We start from the raw sequence: 13,858 nt of genomic DNA, 5'->3' as shown, positions 1-13,858 counted from the left end.
TATGGGACTTAGGTGTGGAACCAGAAACAAAAGGATGATCTGTACCTGAAAGATAACTCATTGCAAATAAGCGTTACAAGCTAACAGATGAGAGTCACAACAGAAGAGGGAGACAACTGTCCAGTATTAGTCAGTTTTACGAGCAGATTGCAGCATACTAGCTGCTTAACCACTGGCAAATTGTTTTGTAGGCTTCAGAGAAAAAAGAAATTGGGTTTGGACGAGGACAGGGACATTTCTTTGCAGGTGTTGCTGAAAACCTCACCCCAGGCTGAGGGTTAGTTCTGGGGAAATGCAGCTAGTGGAATATGAACATTGGCAATGTGACTTAATCCAGGCAGAGGAATTGACTTTTCAGTTCTGCAAGGGAGTTGATAGCAGTGTGGAGAACAACTATGAAAGAATTTTATTGTAAGGAATATTAGTTTCTGTTTGATGCAGTAGAGAAAGATGATCTAGTGAAAAAAGCCCTCTCATGAAAAGAGAGGGTGATATAGTTAGTGCAAAGAGAGAGAAGGATATTCTTCTTATCATCATTTTGTAGCTCTTGAAATAGATTTTTTTCACCAATATTAAATTATCTTTTGTCTTTCTTGCATTTTCCTGGAATCGTTGAACTATTTGAAAAGGTTGCAGCTTGAGGTCTGACAATTGCTGTTACAAAACTGAGTGCAGAATTCAGAAGTCTCTTCCAGTCACTCTGTGCAAATTCATGGATTGACAGATTGCTGTAACTGCTGAAACTTGGCACGCAAACCACATCGATGGGTTGAAGGTTGCCAAATGGAAGGGTTGAAGCAAAGCTGAAGGATGTTGTACCTCTGGGTCATTTCTTATTAAGGAAAAATAATTCTTCATTATCTAAGATCACTGGCAGCATAATATAACTCTTGGTTTGTGCTGAGCACTATTTTCCACCAGTGCTTTGCCACCGATACTAAGTCCATTGGAAAACTGACCCTGAGCTGTGCCATGCAGTGATCCTTAACCCTTTGGGACATGTGGGCTTGAAACCTTCTGCTACTCATAAAATCAGGAGAGTTTCACCTAGGTTCAGGTTTCTGGAGTAAAATATTGCATAGTTCTGCCCATTAAAAAAATTTATTTGTTGCTTAATTAGCAAATGGCACAGTTTGCATTATATCTATCTCAAGTCCTTACCAAGCAGTGACACATCGTTGCTAAGCTCCTGCATCATCAGGGAAAATGTAAACTCAGCAAAATGTTGGCCACTGTATTCATTGCCTTTTCATGAAATGGACATCAGCCAACATACAGAGGCACTGTGACTACGGCGTCTGCTTTGCTGTATGTACCTCAGAGGTAAATACGTAGGGAGCTACTATTGGTTAGTGTTTCTTCTTGCCCCTCAGTCATGAGTTGTGGTTGCAAAAGACTATATTACTCTTACATGAAAGGAGTTACATCTGGCAATTTCAGGATGCCCCCAGCACATTGTGTACAGGTAAACTGTACTTCACATTACTTCCCTATTCAGATGAATTTACCCTTGCCATATGCTGTGAGGTAGACTGCCACAAAAGGGGTTGGGTGTTCATCACAGACTGGGTAAATTATCTTGGTAGGATCAGCCACAGTGCCTGACTCTACCACAAGTTTCTTCAGCCAAAGCAAAGCCTGAAAATAAAGGCTGTGATCTTGAGGACCATGAAGGGCAGTTCTGTTACCAGAATTTTTCTCTTGCAGCATTTTCTCTATGAACTTCTAAGGAGCCTGGAACTCAGTTGTATCATTTTGAATAATATTTTGCTGTCTTCAAGTCAGTTTTACTGATTTGAGACCTGGTGATGTTGGCGATCACCTCAATGTCCAGGGCAGTGTCAGTTCACAGTGAGTATAAATACAGAGTGGTGCAGGTTGAGGCTATGATGCTGCTGAGAAGACAGAGACTACATGTGTTTATGTGCAAAATAAGCTGTACCCATGAAGAGTTTATGGTGTGAAATCAGTGAAGAAAGCAAATCATTGCAAGAAGAGGCTCATTTGCTGCTAATGGAAGAACAGGAAGGAATTTAATTTCTACTGGATTCTAGTTCTCCTTTAATAATCAACGCATCAGCCTGGCCCTGAATAGAAATGGCACCATTGTTCTCAGTCCTCTACAGCTGTAATTTCTGTATTCCCAGAATATCCCCCATTGCTTTTGTTCTCTCATCTCTTAAGTGTGATCGTTCTTCAAATGGGTTATTCCTGTGCTGCAGGACTCCCATCTAAATGAGAGAGAAACAGCAACAACTGCAAAGCTGTCTTTTGCAGCTGCTACCATCTGCCTTATGGATCGGTATACACAATTTGACAGCAATCTGAGGTTCTGTAGTCACTATTTGTATTTTACTTCTCTGCATTTGAAGAACAATTAGTAGAGGAATCTATTCCTTTTGTATGGAGCTCTGCTGGAGTTAAAATGTGGCTGCACAGTGATGCAGACTCTGCTCCCTAGGGAGACAGGCAGGAGGGTAGGAAAGCAGCCCTTTCAACAAGTATTCAGCCAAGACATCGATTGAAGACTCCCAAACCTCTTTCCCAATGGGAATATTGTCATTTGCTGCTTTCAGAAGGGACAAAAGCAAACACACATTAAAAAAATATTCTGATCAGGCAAACAAATGTAAGAAATCTCTTCACCCTTTGTGTTTCTTCTGACTTTCGTGTTTGAGGCAAAGCTCAGTCACATGCATTTCACTTTGGACATCTGTAAAATATGTGTGTAAGAAAGCAGCTTCTGTCATCCTATAATTTTTGGATCCTATTTTCCCAGTACTCCATATGCCTTAGACCAAGCCTCTCCCCCAGCAGCAAGGAACAGGGAAAGGAAGAAGGCAACAGAGGAGTGTTTTAAATGAAGAACTACTACTGAGAACTGCGCTCTCATTTGCTGTCTGTGCCAGTGTGACAGGTTTGACTTTATGCCAGCATCTTATATTACATTCAAGTTACTTAAACCTTCGAAGGTTTTCTGCAGAACTTAGTCTAGGATTGTTCTATGCTAAAGAAAATAGGGCATATGTGGAGAAAATTAGGCAAACATCTATCATATTTAATTTTTTTTATTATTAATTCAGTTGTGCCGTTGCATGGAACTGTTGTAGGAAACTCTCCTAGGACTTGCAAACTGAGATCTTGCCATATGGAGTGCAGACAAGCAACAACTGAAAAAGAGAAGGAAGAAAAAAAATCATTTTTGTTTTGAGCAGAAGCAGTGTCCAGTACATTCTGCTCCATTCTAACCTTTTCACGGCAGCAGATGTATTACTCAGGTTAGCTGCTTTCTTTTTTTTCACAGATGAAATAACAGCAAGTTTGCAGGCTGTCTCTGGCAGGCGTTTTTGGCTCCCTCCTACTCTGTCTGCAGTCTCACTGTCAGAACACTCAGGGAGCAGAGCCTCATGCTCTGCAATTTATCTTTCTGCCCATCCCACACTAGTATCACTTTGCAGACGTGACAGGCGGTGGTAGCAGTATTAGAAGAGCTGTGCGTTTTTATTTTGAATGTGGATTTTTTTGGTTTATATTTTTTTTCGTGGAGAATGTTTATTCATCTCTCATTCCTTTGCTTCAGAGGAAGAATGGAAATTTCCAGTGCCAAAGGAAAAAGGATTAGGAGTTGGTTTTAAAAAGAGGGGGAAAGGCAAGCTTCTGTGGCTTTGATTTTTGCATCGTTTAGGACTAAACTTCAGAATGTCATGCAGGGACCATCGCTGCAAACTTTCATCTGCAACCTATGTCTCCACCGCGGAAGTGATGCTGTCTTCCAGCAGAATGACCCCACCTCCTCCTTTTGAATCTGCTGTGCGGGACAGGCCTTTTCAAAAGATGCCAGCATCATCGTGGCATCCTCCCACTGGTCAATCAATTGCAGAGCTTGCTCCGGGAAATGCCAGCTCACCACCAAGCAGTGTGTCTTCTGGAGCTTACTGTTCAAGGCTAGATGTCATCTTGGCACACACAGACCAGAGGAATGGTTTCAGGAGCACTGTTCACTGTGTCAGTCCTTCTGATGAGACATCCAGGTGTTCCAGTCTTCCCAGGGACCCTCGAGGCCATGGATATGAGGATTCTGGCACTCAATCAACATCTGCATCTTACAAGCAATACTCAGAAAACAGAAAAAGTGTTCATCATATTTCTCCTGAAAAAAACGATCCCTTGAGGCTTGCTGTATCTTTGCCCTCTGATGTCCTTTCCTGCAAAGCTCCACCAAGCTGGACATCACGCCTAGATGTTGATCTGTCTGATATTCCAGCTGTTCCTACACTCCACAGCAAGAATCTACATGCATCCTTGGAACCCTGTGATTCTCTCCCATCCCAACAAGGCTGTAGCCAGTGCAATGTCCAAGTGCCAGACCTCCATGCTTCAATGAAGCTTTACATTTCAACTTGCAGCTTGACAATAAAGCCTTTTCTAGCAGATTCCTGTGGAAGCAGTCATGCTCATTCAAGTCTGCTCATGCCACAGTTAGAGAAGGTGCCTGAAACTCCACCTGGTCTTCCAACAGGATCCCAGAAACCAAAACAAACATTCTCTTCTGGTGGGTCTCCAGCCCTTCAAATCACCAGATTTCATGTGACTTCTTCTAAGTATCCTGGCCTTCCCCAGCAAACTGTCTCCAGAGATATATGGCTGTCCCCAGCTGTGCTGACTGGAAGAGAAAATTCAGCTAGTGGGAATGAGGTTGCGAGCAAGGATTTAAATCCAGAGCTGATTGTCTTTCAGAACCACCTTTCATCTAGGGCAGAGTCTAGGAAGACTCCATGTGATGGTCTAACACCTGCTCAGCACAAGGTTTCCAAAATCACACTGATACTTGCCACTCCTTGGACTGCTATGCCTATCCAGGTGGTAAGAGAATTTGGAAGAAGCCCAAGTCCAACAATCTTTACTAAAGTACGTGATTCAGATGTACCTGGTCCATCCTTTCCCCCTCTGGAGATTGGGGCTGGCCTCTCTTTATCAGTGAATCCAGTTTGCTGCTCAGGGTTGCTTTCTAGCCATTGGGCAAGATCTGGTTTGAGACCTTCCCAGGAAACATGCACTCTAAAAAGTGTATGTCCTGACAACTTTTTGACAAGCATACCACCTCACACCACCTCTTCAACTCACAGGGACATGGAGGATGCATGGTGTCCATCTATTGCTGTCAACATTGCGTCCTTTGGATCTGGGAGGAGAGTAGTGAAGATTTCCATTCCATTCTAGGAACACTTGCAAACATAAGTTTTTAAACTGTGTTAATCAAGCCATGTGGATTTCTTTTTGTATGCTTCCTGCCGTGTTCCCACTTCCTAGAGATGACTTATGGGACAATCAGGAGGCTGCTTGTGTTCTGCTGTCACCAAGGCTGCAGCTACAGTTTGATCCATCCTAAATGAAGCTGAGCGCTCTGATCATTTTAACCATTGGAGTACTATTGGCAACATGACATGCTCAATACCATACACGTGCTTGCAGATTTTGCATAATTGGGCCATAGTGCTCAGCACTTTGAAGGTTCAAGACTTCAGAGCCAAGAACTGTTTTTATTATCTTCTAGTCAGTCTGAGACCTGGGACAAATCGTCAGCATAGTTTTTCTTAGATTTTTCTGTTTCACTGTTTTCATTTTCTTACCTGTCGTTATGCTATATTTCTAAATGGTTAATTCCTGGTTTTGTAACTTTTAGAAGTAATACTTGTTTTCAAAACACGAAATATTTAGGTGTGTAGGAAGAAAACTTTTTTTTTTTTGCCCTTAGAAAAAGAGGTACCACCCTTCCTGAGAGAAATTAAGGGAATTTAGTCTCAAATTTGGATATCCCAGCAAAGTTTCTAGGAGAAGAAACTATGAGGAGTTTAAGAGGAATTTAGTCTGCCTTCAGCCATATCTTTCATATATAAATATTTTAATTATGATGTTGTATGGGCATAGGATTCTGGTCTAACACCTACTACTTACAGGACAGAGGTCAAGCTTGTGAATTCTGAGGAAAGAGGGGATAGGTGGGAGGAAGGGATCATAGCAGTTATGGGAAAACAAATGCTGACTTCTCTTTGTGTTTTTTCCCATAAAATTTTCCAATATCAGATAATTATATTCTTATGCCAGTGAGACAGCATGCAGTGGGAGTGGGGAAGGAAATTTTAAAAACATTTAACATTAGAATTTTGCATCTAGATTGTGAGGTCAGAGGCTAGTAATAGTTATGTCAGTATGATAGAAAAGGTGTATGTGTTTTTTTTATAAACTATTTCAGTGTGTTTTGTTCCACTTACAGTTATAGTATGATACCTTGTTATAACTTTTACTGAAATGAAGCATAGTACAACATATTTGTGAAACATATATAATCATGATATTAAGCACATTTATTTACTTTGCTAAAACAAACTTTTTTTTTTCATTAATTCTTTTTTGCATTTACTTTTTTAGAAATAGGTCAGATCAAACCTTGTTGTTATCTATCTGGGCACAGAGTTTGGGCTTCATTACATGCTTTAAGTGAAGGCATTTAAAACTTGGAGTAATTCTGGCTTTTAGTACATGCTTGGAGCTGAAAAATTTTCAGTGGAGTTACAGCAATCTCAGCAGCAAGCCCAGGGCAGGCAGTGGGGGGTAATATCTGTGGAGTTTGTTATGCTGTGAAGAGCAGAAGCAGGAGAAGGGAGTGGATTTGCACAAATACTTAAAATAGTTTTACTTCTAGAGAAATAAAAATTATATTTCTTGGAAGACAAATTTCTTTTGGGGCTGTGTCAGCTTCCAGTGTGTATAAATGTGAAGCTGTGGCTACCAGAGAGATTAGTTATCCTAATGACTGAAATGTTTCATTCAGTATTGCTCCAAAAGCTAGAGCTGTCCTGTGCTGTGACATGTGTGTGAATATATTCCTGTTTTATTTAAAATGAATGTTGGGTTTTTTTTAATTGGACTTTGCATTTAGTTCTGCGTTAACTTGTATGTTAAGAGGTCTTATGACAGTGTGGTTAAATCTATGCAGTGAGCTCAGAAATAGTGAAAAACTCCAGTTAAGTAGGGTTAAGAACTTGGTTTCTGTGCTTTGCATTGTTAATAACTTGGCTATTTGTTACATGCTCCATTTTAACTCTTAAAAAGGGCCAAGTCCATTTTGTGGTTTGAACCGTCTTTGCAAGTCTTCACTTAAAAACAAGTCCATTATATAGCGAGTGGTCAAGTCTTTGGTGCTTTTTGTGGCTGAGCATTAAATTCCTGATGATGGGCCATGATTCATAACAGAAACAAACTTGAAAGAAAGTTTATACCTGCTGCATGCTGTGGGAGACCCTGGTAGATTACCTGAGGAGAGCTATGCAATATTTTGTATTTAAAATCAACACATCTCATTCAAAGCAGGAGTTTGGGGACCTGTCTAAAAATATGCCAGAAAGTGATGTAATTGGCCCCAGGCCAGCATTGTGGTGTGAGAGCCAGTTTCCATTCTGCTTTCAGATTGGTATAACAAATGATGAAATGAAAAAAATCTTGTGGTTCTGATTCTAGCAATTGCTGTCATAAGATTTCTGTTTAAAAGATGAATGGAAAATTTTTGCCTTGCCAGCTCTCCGAGTAGCTCTGTAGTGCTACTGAGGCTGCTTTCTTCTAGGCACATTGCCATTGACTCTCCTCTAATGTATGCAGCCAGTTTTCTTTTTGTGCACCAGTTTTCTTTCTCAGTATTAAAACTTGGGTTCCCAAGAGTATTTGTACAGGCTTCTACTTAGAGGACCTGGTCCAAAGCTTTCAGAAGTCAGCAGGACTTTTTTTCCACTGCTGTAACAGCTTAAGGAATGAGGTTTTGAATGCTCAGTGTTATTTGTGTGTAGTGATTTTCAGTGAGAGCAAGGCACTGAGCACTCCAGTGGCAGCTGCTTACGACTCACCATCCCACACCCGTGCTCTCAGGTGTCTCTGTTCTCTTTTTCCAAAGCAACCATTTTTACCAGTAGATGTCCCTTGCCTTTTTCTTCCACCACAGATATATGAGCAGGAAAACTAATGGCTGACCATTTCTTCAGGTATCACAGAGTTTGCAGTTTCACTGCTAGCAGTTACTAAATAAAGATCCTGGAGTGATATGTGGAAAATTGTGGGAATTTTCTGTTTCTTCAGGCAAATCTTTTTTGACCAAAAATGTTAGATAAGCCACTAAATATGACAGAGAAGCTACAATGCTTCTAAAGCAGTGTTTAAAATACTAAAATAGGGATGCAGCATGTGGGTGTATGTTTGTGTACCCCCAACAGGAGTGAGTTAGATTCAGCCAATAACTTTTTATTTCAGTGTCAGTAAAAACAGTGTAAATATGGATGGTAATTATAATTAGTTTAACAAAGCATTACAGAAGACAGACCTGGAGCCCACACATGTGGAGATCTTCCTCCACAAGAGCAAACCAAATCCAAAAGCACTGTAAAAAAAAAAACCTGTAAAAAAAAAATCTGTCATAATTTCATATACTTGATGAGTAGGATAGATCAAAGGATTAAAGTTTGAATGACAGAATATCTGCCTTCTGATGGGGGTTGTATTTAACATACAGAGGCATAACAGATGCATTAATGTTGATGTATTTCTTTAGGCATCTTGGTGGTTTATAGGTCGGACTTCTTAAAAACTTTGGCCTGTTTTACAGTGGCCTTCCCCTCTTCTTGACAGCACTGGGATTTATTCACCTCTCTTCTGATGCTTGGCATGGATTAGTATAGAGCAGTTTGAACATCTGGCGTGGGCATGATATTCTTCTGTGCGTTTTTCTATATATACAAAATATTCCTTTCATTATCTACCAAAAAATGAACTAGAAAGTCAGGCCAAGTTTGTCTGTCAGTCCTCTTAGCCACAGCTGCCAAGGAGGGCTGAGTGGCAGCTGCAGCAACAAGGTTCATCGACCACCTGGAGATCAAGGCAACAAAGTGAGGTAATGACTGAAATTTGAGGTCTGTCCAGGAAGACCAGGGCAGTGCTTAAGCCTCCTCTCAACTCACCTCAGGCAGGACTGGGGCCAGGGTTGAGCCTCAGAGGGAACCCCAGATGGGAGCAGGGGGGCTGGATGATCAGGGCTGCCAGAGCCTGTTGGTGCCTTCAAACCCTGACAAGGAGGTGTGGATTGCCCTGCACATAACACATGCCTGGGAAACCTCTCCTTCAGAAGATGCCCTGTGGGTTAATCAGTCATCCAGTCCTTCTGTTCAGACCATGAACATCATTACTGTTTTTCTAAAGTAGCTGCTGAAGAGTATCTTTTCTCTGCTATAAAAAAACCCCACCCTATTAGGCTGCTACAGAACTGTAATGTTTTGCAAAGCAAGAGCGATCTCTCTAGGTGTGCTTCCCTCTAGATGCACACTTTTCCTGTGCATCTCTATGGTTTTAAGGCACAGATTTGCCAATGTTCTCTACCAGCCCTCTTCTGAAGCTATAAGCAGTTGTGTTGTTTCTTTCCTGCCTCTTAATTCTTTCACACTGTACCGCTGATCTCAAATTTTTCTTCCATCTCTGCTAATTGCACTTTACCCAAGTGGAGTTAATGGTTGGAATTTTTCATCCCTGTCCAAATACTTATGATTCCATGAGCTCACAGAATGGATTACACAGTGCTATGTCCCAACCGATAAATGCAGTCCTTTGTAGCAGCCTGAACTCTGAAAATCTGTCCAGATATATTCACTCCACTGTGAACCTCGTCCACAGGTAATTTTTGTTCATGTCCCATCAGAGCCTCTGATTGGGGTTTTTGTCCCCTTTTGTCTTGTCATTGAATAAGGGAAGAAACTGTGAGCGGTTAAATCCACAGGAAAAAAAAATTCTACTGGCCTGCAGAAAAGCTTATTCTTTTCTTTATAATGGATAGCTACATTATTTATTCTTTTGCATTTGACAAAACTGAATGTAACAGAATGCATGGGAGAAGTAACTGGGCAGTCAGTTTTATTAACACCAGAAAAGAGTCAAGAAACACTGTGGTGCCTTGGAGATGTATGCGGATTAGTTAGAAAAGGTCTTCACAATGTTAAAAGTGAAACTGCATTTGTTATTTTAGACTAACGTTTTTCTGCATCAGAGACTGATAGGACAGACAGTAAATAAAATTAATGCAGGCAAGTTGGAAAGATAGCCTAATAAAAAATAACAGATGTAATGCACTTGGTACAGGTGCAAACTATGACATTTTTCAGGAATAATCAGCTGCATAAATATAGGATGGGGACAAGCTGGTCTGATAGCAGTTCTTCTGAAAAGGTTCTGGAAGCTTATAGTAGGTTGCAAGATGAACTACTTCTAGTTCATGGTATTGTGTAAATGATAAGCATGCTGAAGATTACAGTTGAAAAGCACACAAGCTCTCTGCTGTCTTCACTACCTTCACTCTAGCAGCCTTATTGCTTATAGCCACTTATTGCATCAAGTATTAGGAACCCAGTTTCAAAATAAACAGAAATAGAGAAAACCCTGAGGAAAGCAATAAGAATAATCAGAGTCCAGAAGACACCACCTTCATGGCATGATTGATCAGATCGGCGTAGTTTTAGCCTGGAGAAGATGGAAATCCCAGTATGCAAAAAGCCTACAAACATGTGCAAGGCTGAAGCAAATGTAAATGAATTATCTCCTTTCTGTGATGGAGAGGTCAGACGGTAATGAGGTGAAGTGTTAGCAATGCATTTTCAGGCTAGATATTTGGAAAATCTTGCTAATGGTAAAGGTGATGAAGCACTGGAATTAATTGCCCAGGGAGGCTGCAAAGTCTCTGTTATTGGAAGTCGTCTAAGAAGGAATCATACAGACATCTGTCAGACATGACAGTGTTGATCCTGCTTTGGATTACATGGATAGAATCATGGAATGGTTTGGGTTGGAAAGGACCTTAAAGATCTTCTAATTCCACCCCCTTGCCAGGGGCAGGGACACCTCCCACTAGCCCAGGTTGCTCAAAGCCTCATCCAGCCTGGCCTTGAACCCCTCCAGGGATGGGGCATCCACAGCTTCTCTGGGCAACCTGGGCCAGTGACTACCCACCCTCACAGCGAAAAAATTTCTTCCTAATATCTAATCTAAATCTACCTTCTTTCATCTTAAAACTGTTACCCCTTGTCCTATCTCTAGACTACCTGATAAATAGTGTCTCCACTCTTAGACCTCTGGAGTTCACTACCAGCCTTGTGACTTAGTGATGGTGATAAGCAGCAATAAGTCACTTTCCTTAGCTGGACCTGTTAATGCTTCTCTTTCTTACTCAAGACCATGGAGCTCTACTAGTTAATTTCTAATTTCAGTTGCCTTCTGTGCTTTTTTTTTTCCTCTCAAGTGTACTCTCAACTGTAGAGTTCATACTTTTCTCATATTTATGAATTAGACTTATGTGATAATTAGTCCACTGAGAAGAATATTCAACTTTTTTTTATAGATTTATTTGAAGAGCAGTGACCTCGGAAGCTCTGTGGATGAAGTAGAGCAACTGATAAGGAAACATGAGGCTTTTGAGAAGCTTCTGGCATCACAAGATGAGAAGGTACAAAAATCAACAAATATTCTACAAACCTGTGAGCTGGAATGATTTTTATTTTTTTTCAAATATGGCAACACTTTAAGTTGCTGACAGGTGTGATATGCTTGATCTGCTTGAACCAAAGCGAAAATGGGGAAGCTTAGTGAAATAAGAGTCAGAGCAGTAGAGAACAAGCGATAAACACTCCATACACAAGTTCTGCCTGTATTGTCTTGAAGTATACAGAAAAACCACTTAGTAGGTTGAATAGTGGGACTTACCAGAAGAAATATTTAAAGCAAGCCATATTGTGTGTTACGGATATAATAAGTTTTGGCTTTTTCCATTTAAAAATCAGTGACTTTTAAAGCAAGTAAAATACAGTACGTCAGAGGGGCTGACTTGTATAAGTATTTAAATATACATTTGGTATACAATGTCCGTACCAGATTGGCTAGCCTCTTTGCACCTTTGGAATAGATGCCCTCCAGCATGCAAAAGAATCTGCCTGGCTGGTGGCCACTGCTGTAATTCACCCAGGCTAGGGCTAAACTCAAACCTGGGGCTGTGCCTGGGTACTCCAGAAGGAATGAGGTTGCAGAACCCATGCCAGCTCCCTGCCAGACTGACTGCTCATGTTGAGAGCACCCTTCCAACACCTGATTTCCACAAAGCAATAAAACTTGAGCACTCATGGGTGTTAGGCTTGCTCCATGATCCCATGCACTGGATGATCAGTGGCACAGTGACTCCTGGAGCCACAGCTTTAATTCATTTAAGTAGCCAGGACGCACTACAGAGACCAATGACAGGGATGTCATAGATGTAACATAGTATGGGGTGAGGGTGGGGGTAATGCTGGTTAACTTGTCCCTGCTATTCTTGGTTCATTCCAGAAAAAAAGAGAATATTGTAGGTGTGAAAATGAGCCTGGGTTTTGTTTCTTTCACACCTCTTGGAAGCATAAAAGTAATTTCAGATTTGTTGCCTCTTCAGATGATGTCTCTTCAAGAACAGGCCAGCAGGCTAGAAAACCTTGGTGGAATGGAAGGGCTAAAGATCCAGCACAAACTGAATGCCATTTGTGAGAGGAAGCAGCAGATCAAGGCTTTATCCCAGAGTAGGAGAGAGAAGCTGCAGACTGCCCTTCTTCTGGCACTTTTCTACCAGAACTTGGAAGAGGTAAGAGAGTTTTAGACTGGGATGGGGGTGGAAGGCAGAGGAGCTGCCTACCTCTGTTGGATGAAGTGCTCACCCTTGCCAGAAATGAGGTGGATTGTTAATCTGCTCTGGTATGGCAACTCCTGTTCTGTCACACTTGTGCAAAGGGGTAGGTGCTCCAATGCCATTGTTGTTACTGTACCATCATTGTGGCATTGTATGCATTATAGCTGCTTTGCACATCAGGAGCTCTGCTAAAATAAAACTAATAAAAGGAAAACTGCCAGCTACTACCTTGTTTCCTTTGATGGGAAGGAAAAGTTATTTCAAATCAGGGTGAATACAAAGTGGAGAGCATTACAACAGGGGCACCAAGCTGTACTAGTGGGTGTTCACTGAAGACCTTCAAAACAGTGCTGTAACTTAGCACAGGTCTTCAGCTACTGTAGACTGGTCTCTGCAAAAGATGTTCGTCTCTGTCTCCTGTTCTGGCCTTGTTCCTGTAACTTGAGTAGCTCTGCTCCTGGCACTGCTGTTGGAGAGACACACTAGCTCCGTCTTTCAAAGGGCAGCACAATGTGTGTGACTAAAAAATGTGCTAGCATCCAGTGTGCTGGCCTGAACAACAGCACACAGGCCCAGAGGGACATTTGCAAATGCTGTTGTTGGTCTGGTATGCACCCCTTCTGCTGCTGCATCCCCTGAATCACTCTCCATGGTTTAAAGAAAAACTGCAGGTGCTTGTCACCTCCCAGCCCATGAAAAAAACACATCCTGGCACAGGTCAAATTACGATTCTCACCAAAGGTGAATGAATGCCTGTAATACAGTTGCTCCTGACAACTAAATTTATTTTCTTTAAAAAACCCAGTAATCTAAGGAATAAATGGCTGTTAAAAAGAGACAGGGATGCATGCTGTTTTTTTGAAATAAAATTCCTTTATCAGGAATTATTTACACAGACAAATATTAACTCATATTATTTGGCTCTACTTTTCCTATCACATGACTCAGTCCACCAGTAATGGCCAGTCCCCCTTGTGGACTAGCAGAGGGGAGTGGGTGGAGTGGACCGTGCATTGCAGTGCTAACATTTTCAAAAGGGCAATGTACCTTTGATGGAAAGGTCACAGAAAGGCCAACATCCTCTTTGTCAGAGAAGCTGTCAAGGCCTTCCTAGAGATACAGTCAACC

The 13,858-nt window shown here is 41.4% G+C and overlaps 1 protein-coding gene across 1 annotated transcript in view; it reads left to right on the top strand.

Moving 5' to 3' along the window:
- Positions 1-13,858, top strand: part of SPTBN5 (spectrin, beta, non-erythrocytic 5) — a 93,313-nt gene that overhangs the window by 40,860 nt on the left and 38,595 nt on the right. The window contains exons 34-35 of the mRNA XM_010080305.1: positions 11,423-11,527; positions 12,500-12,685. Coding sequence (XP_010078607.1) covers positions 11,423-11,527; positions 12,500-12,685 — 291 coding nt within the window. The remainder of the gene's footprint in view (positions 1-11,422; positions 11,528-12,499; positions 12,686-13,858) is intronic.

Source organism: Pterocles gutturalis, unplaced genomic scaffold (assembly GCF_000699245.1).
Source record: "Pterocles gutturalis isolate BGI_N339 unplaced genomic scaffold, ASM69924v1 scaffold8854, whole genome shotgun sequence".
NCBI classification, from domain to species: Eukaryota; Metazoa; Chordata; class Aves; order Pterocliformes; family Pteroclidae; genus Pterocles; species Pterocles gutturalis.
The sequence above is the reverse complement of the archived record's forward strand: the minus strand, read 5'-3'. Positions and strand labels throughout refer to the sequence as shown.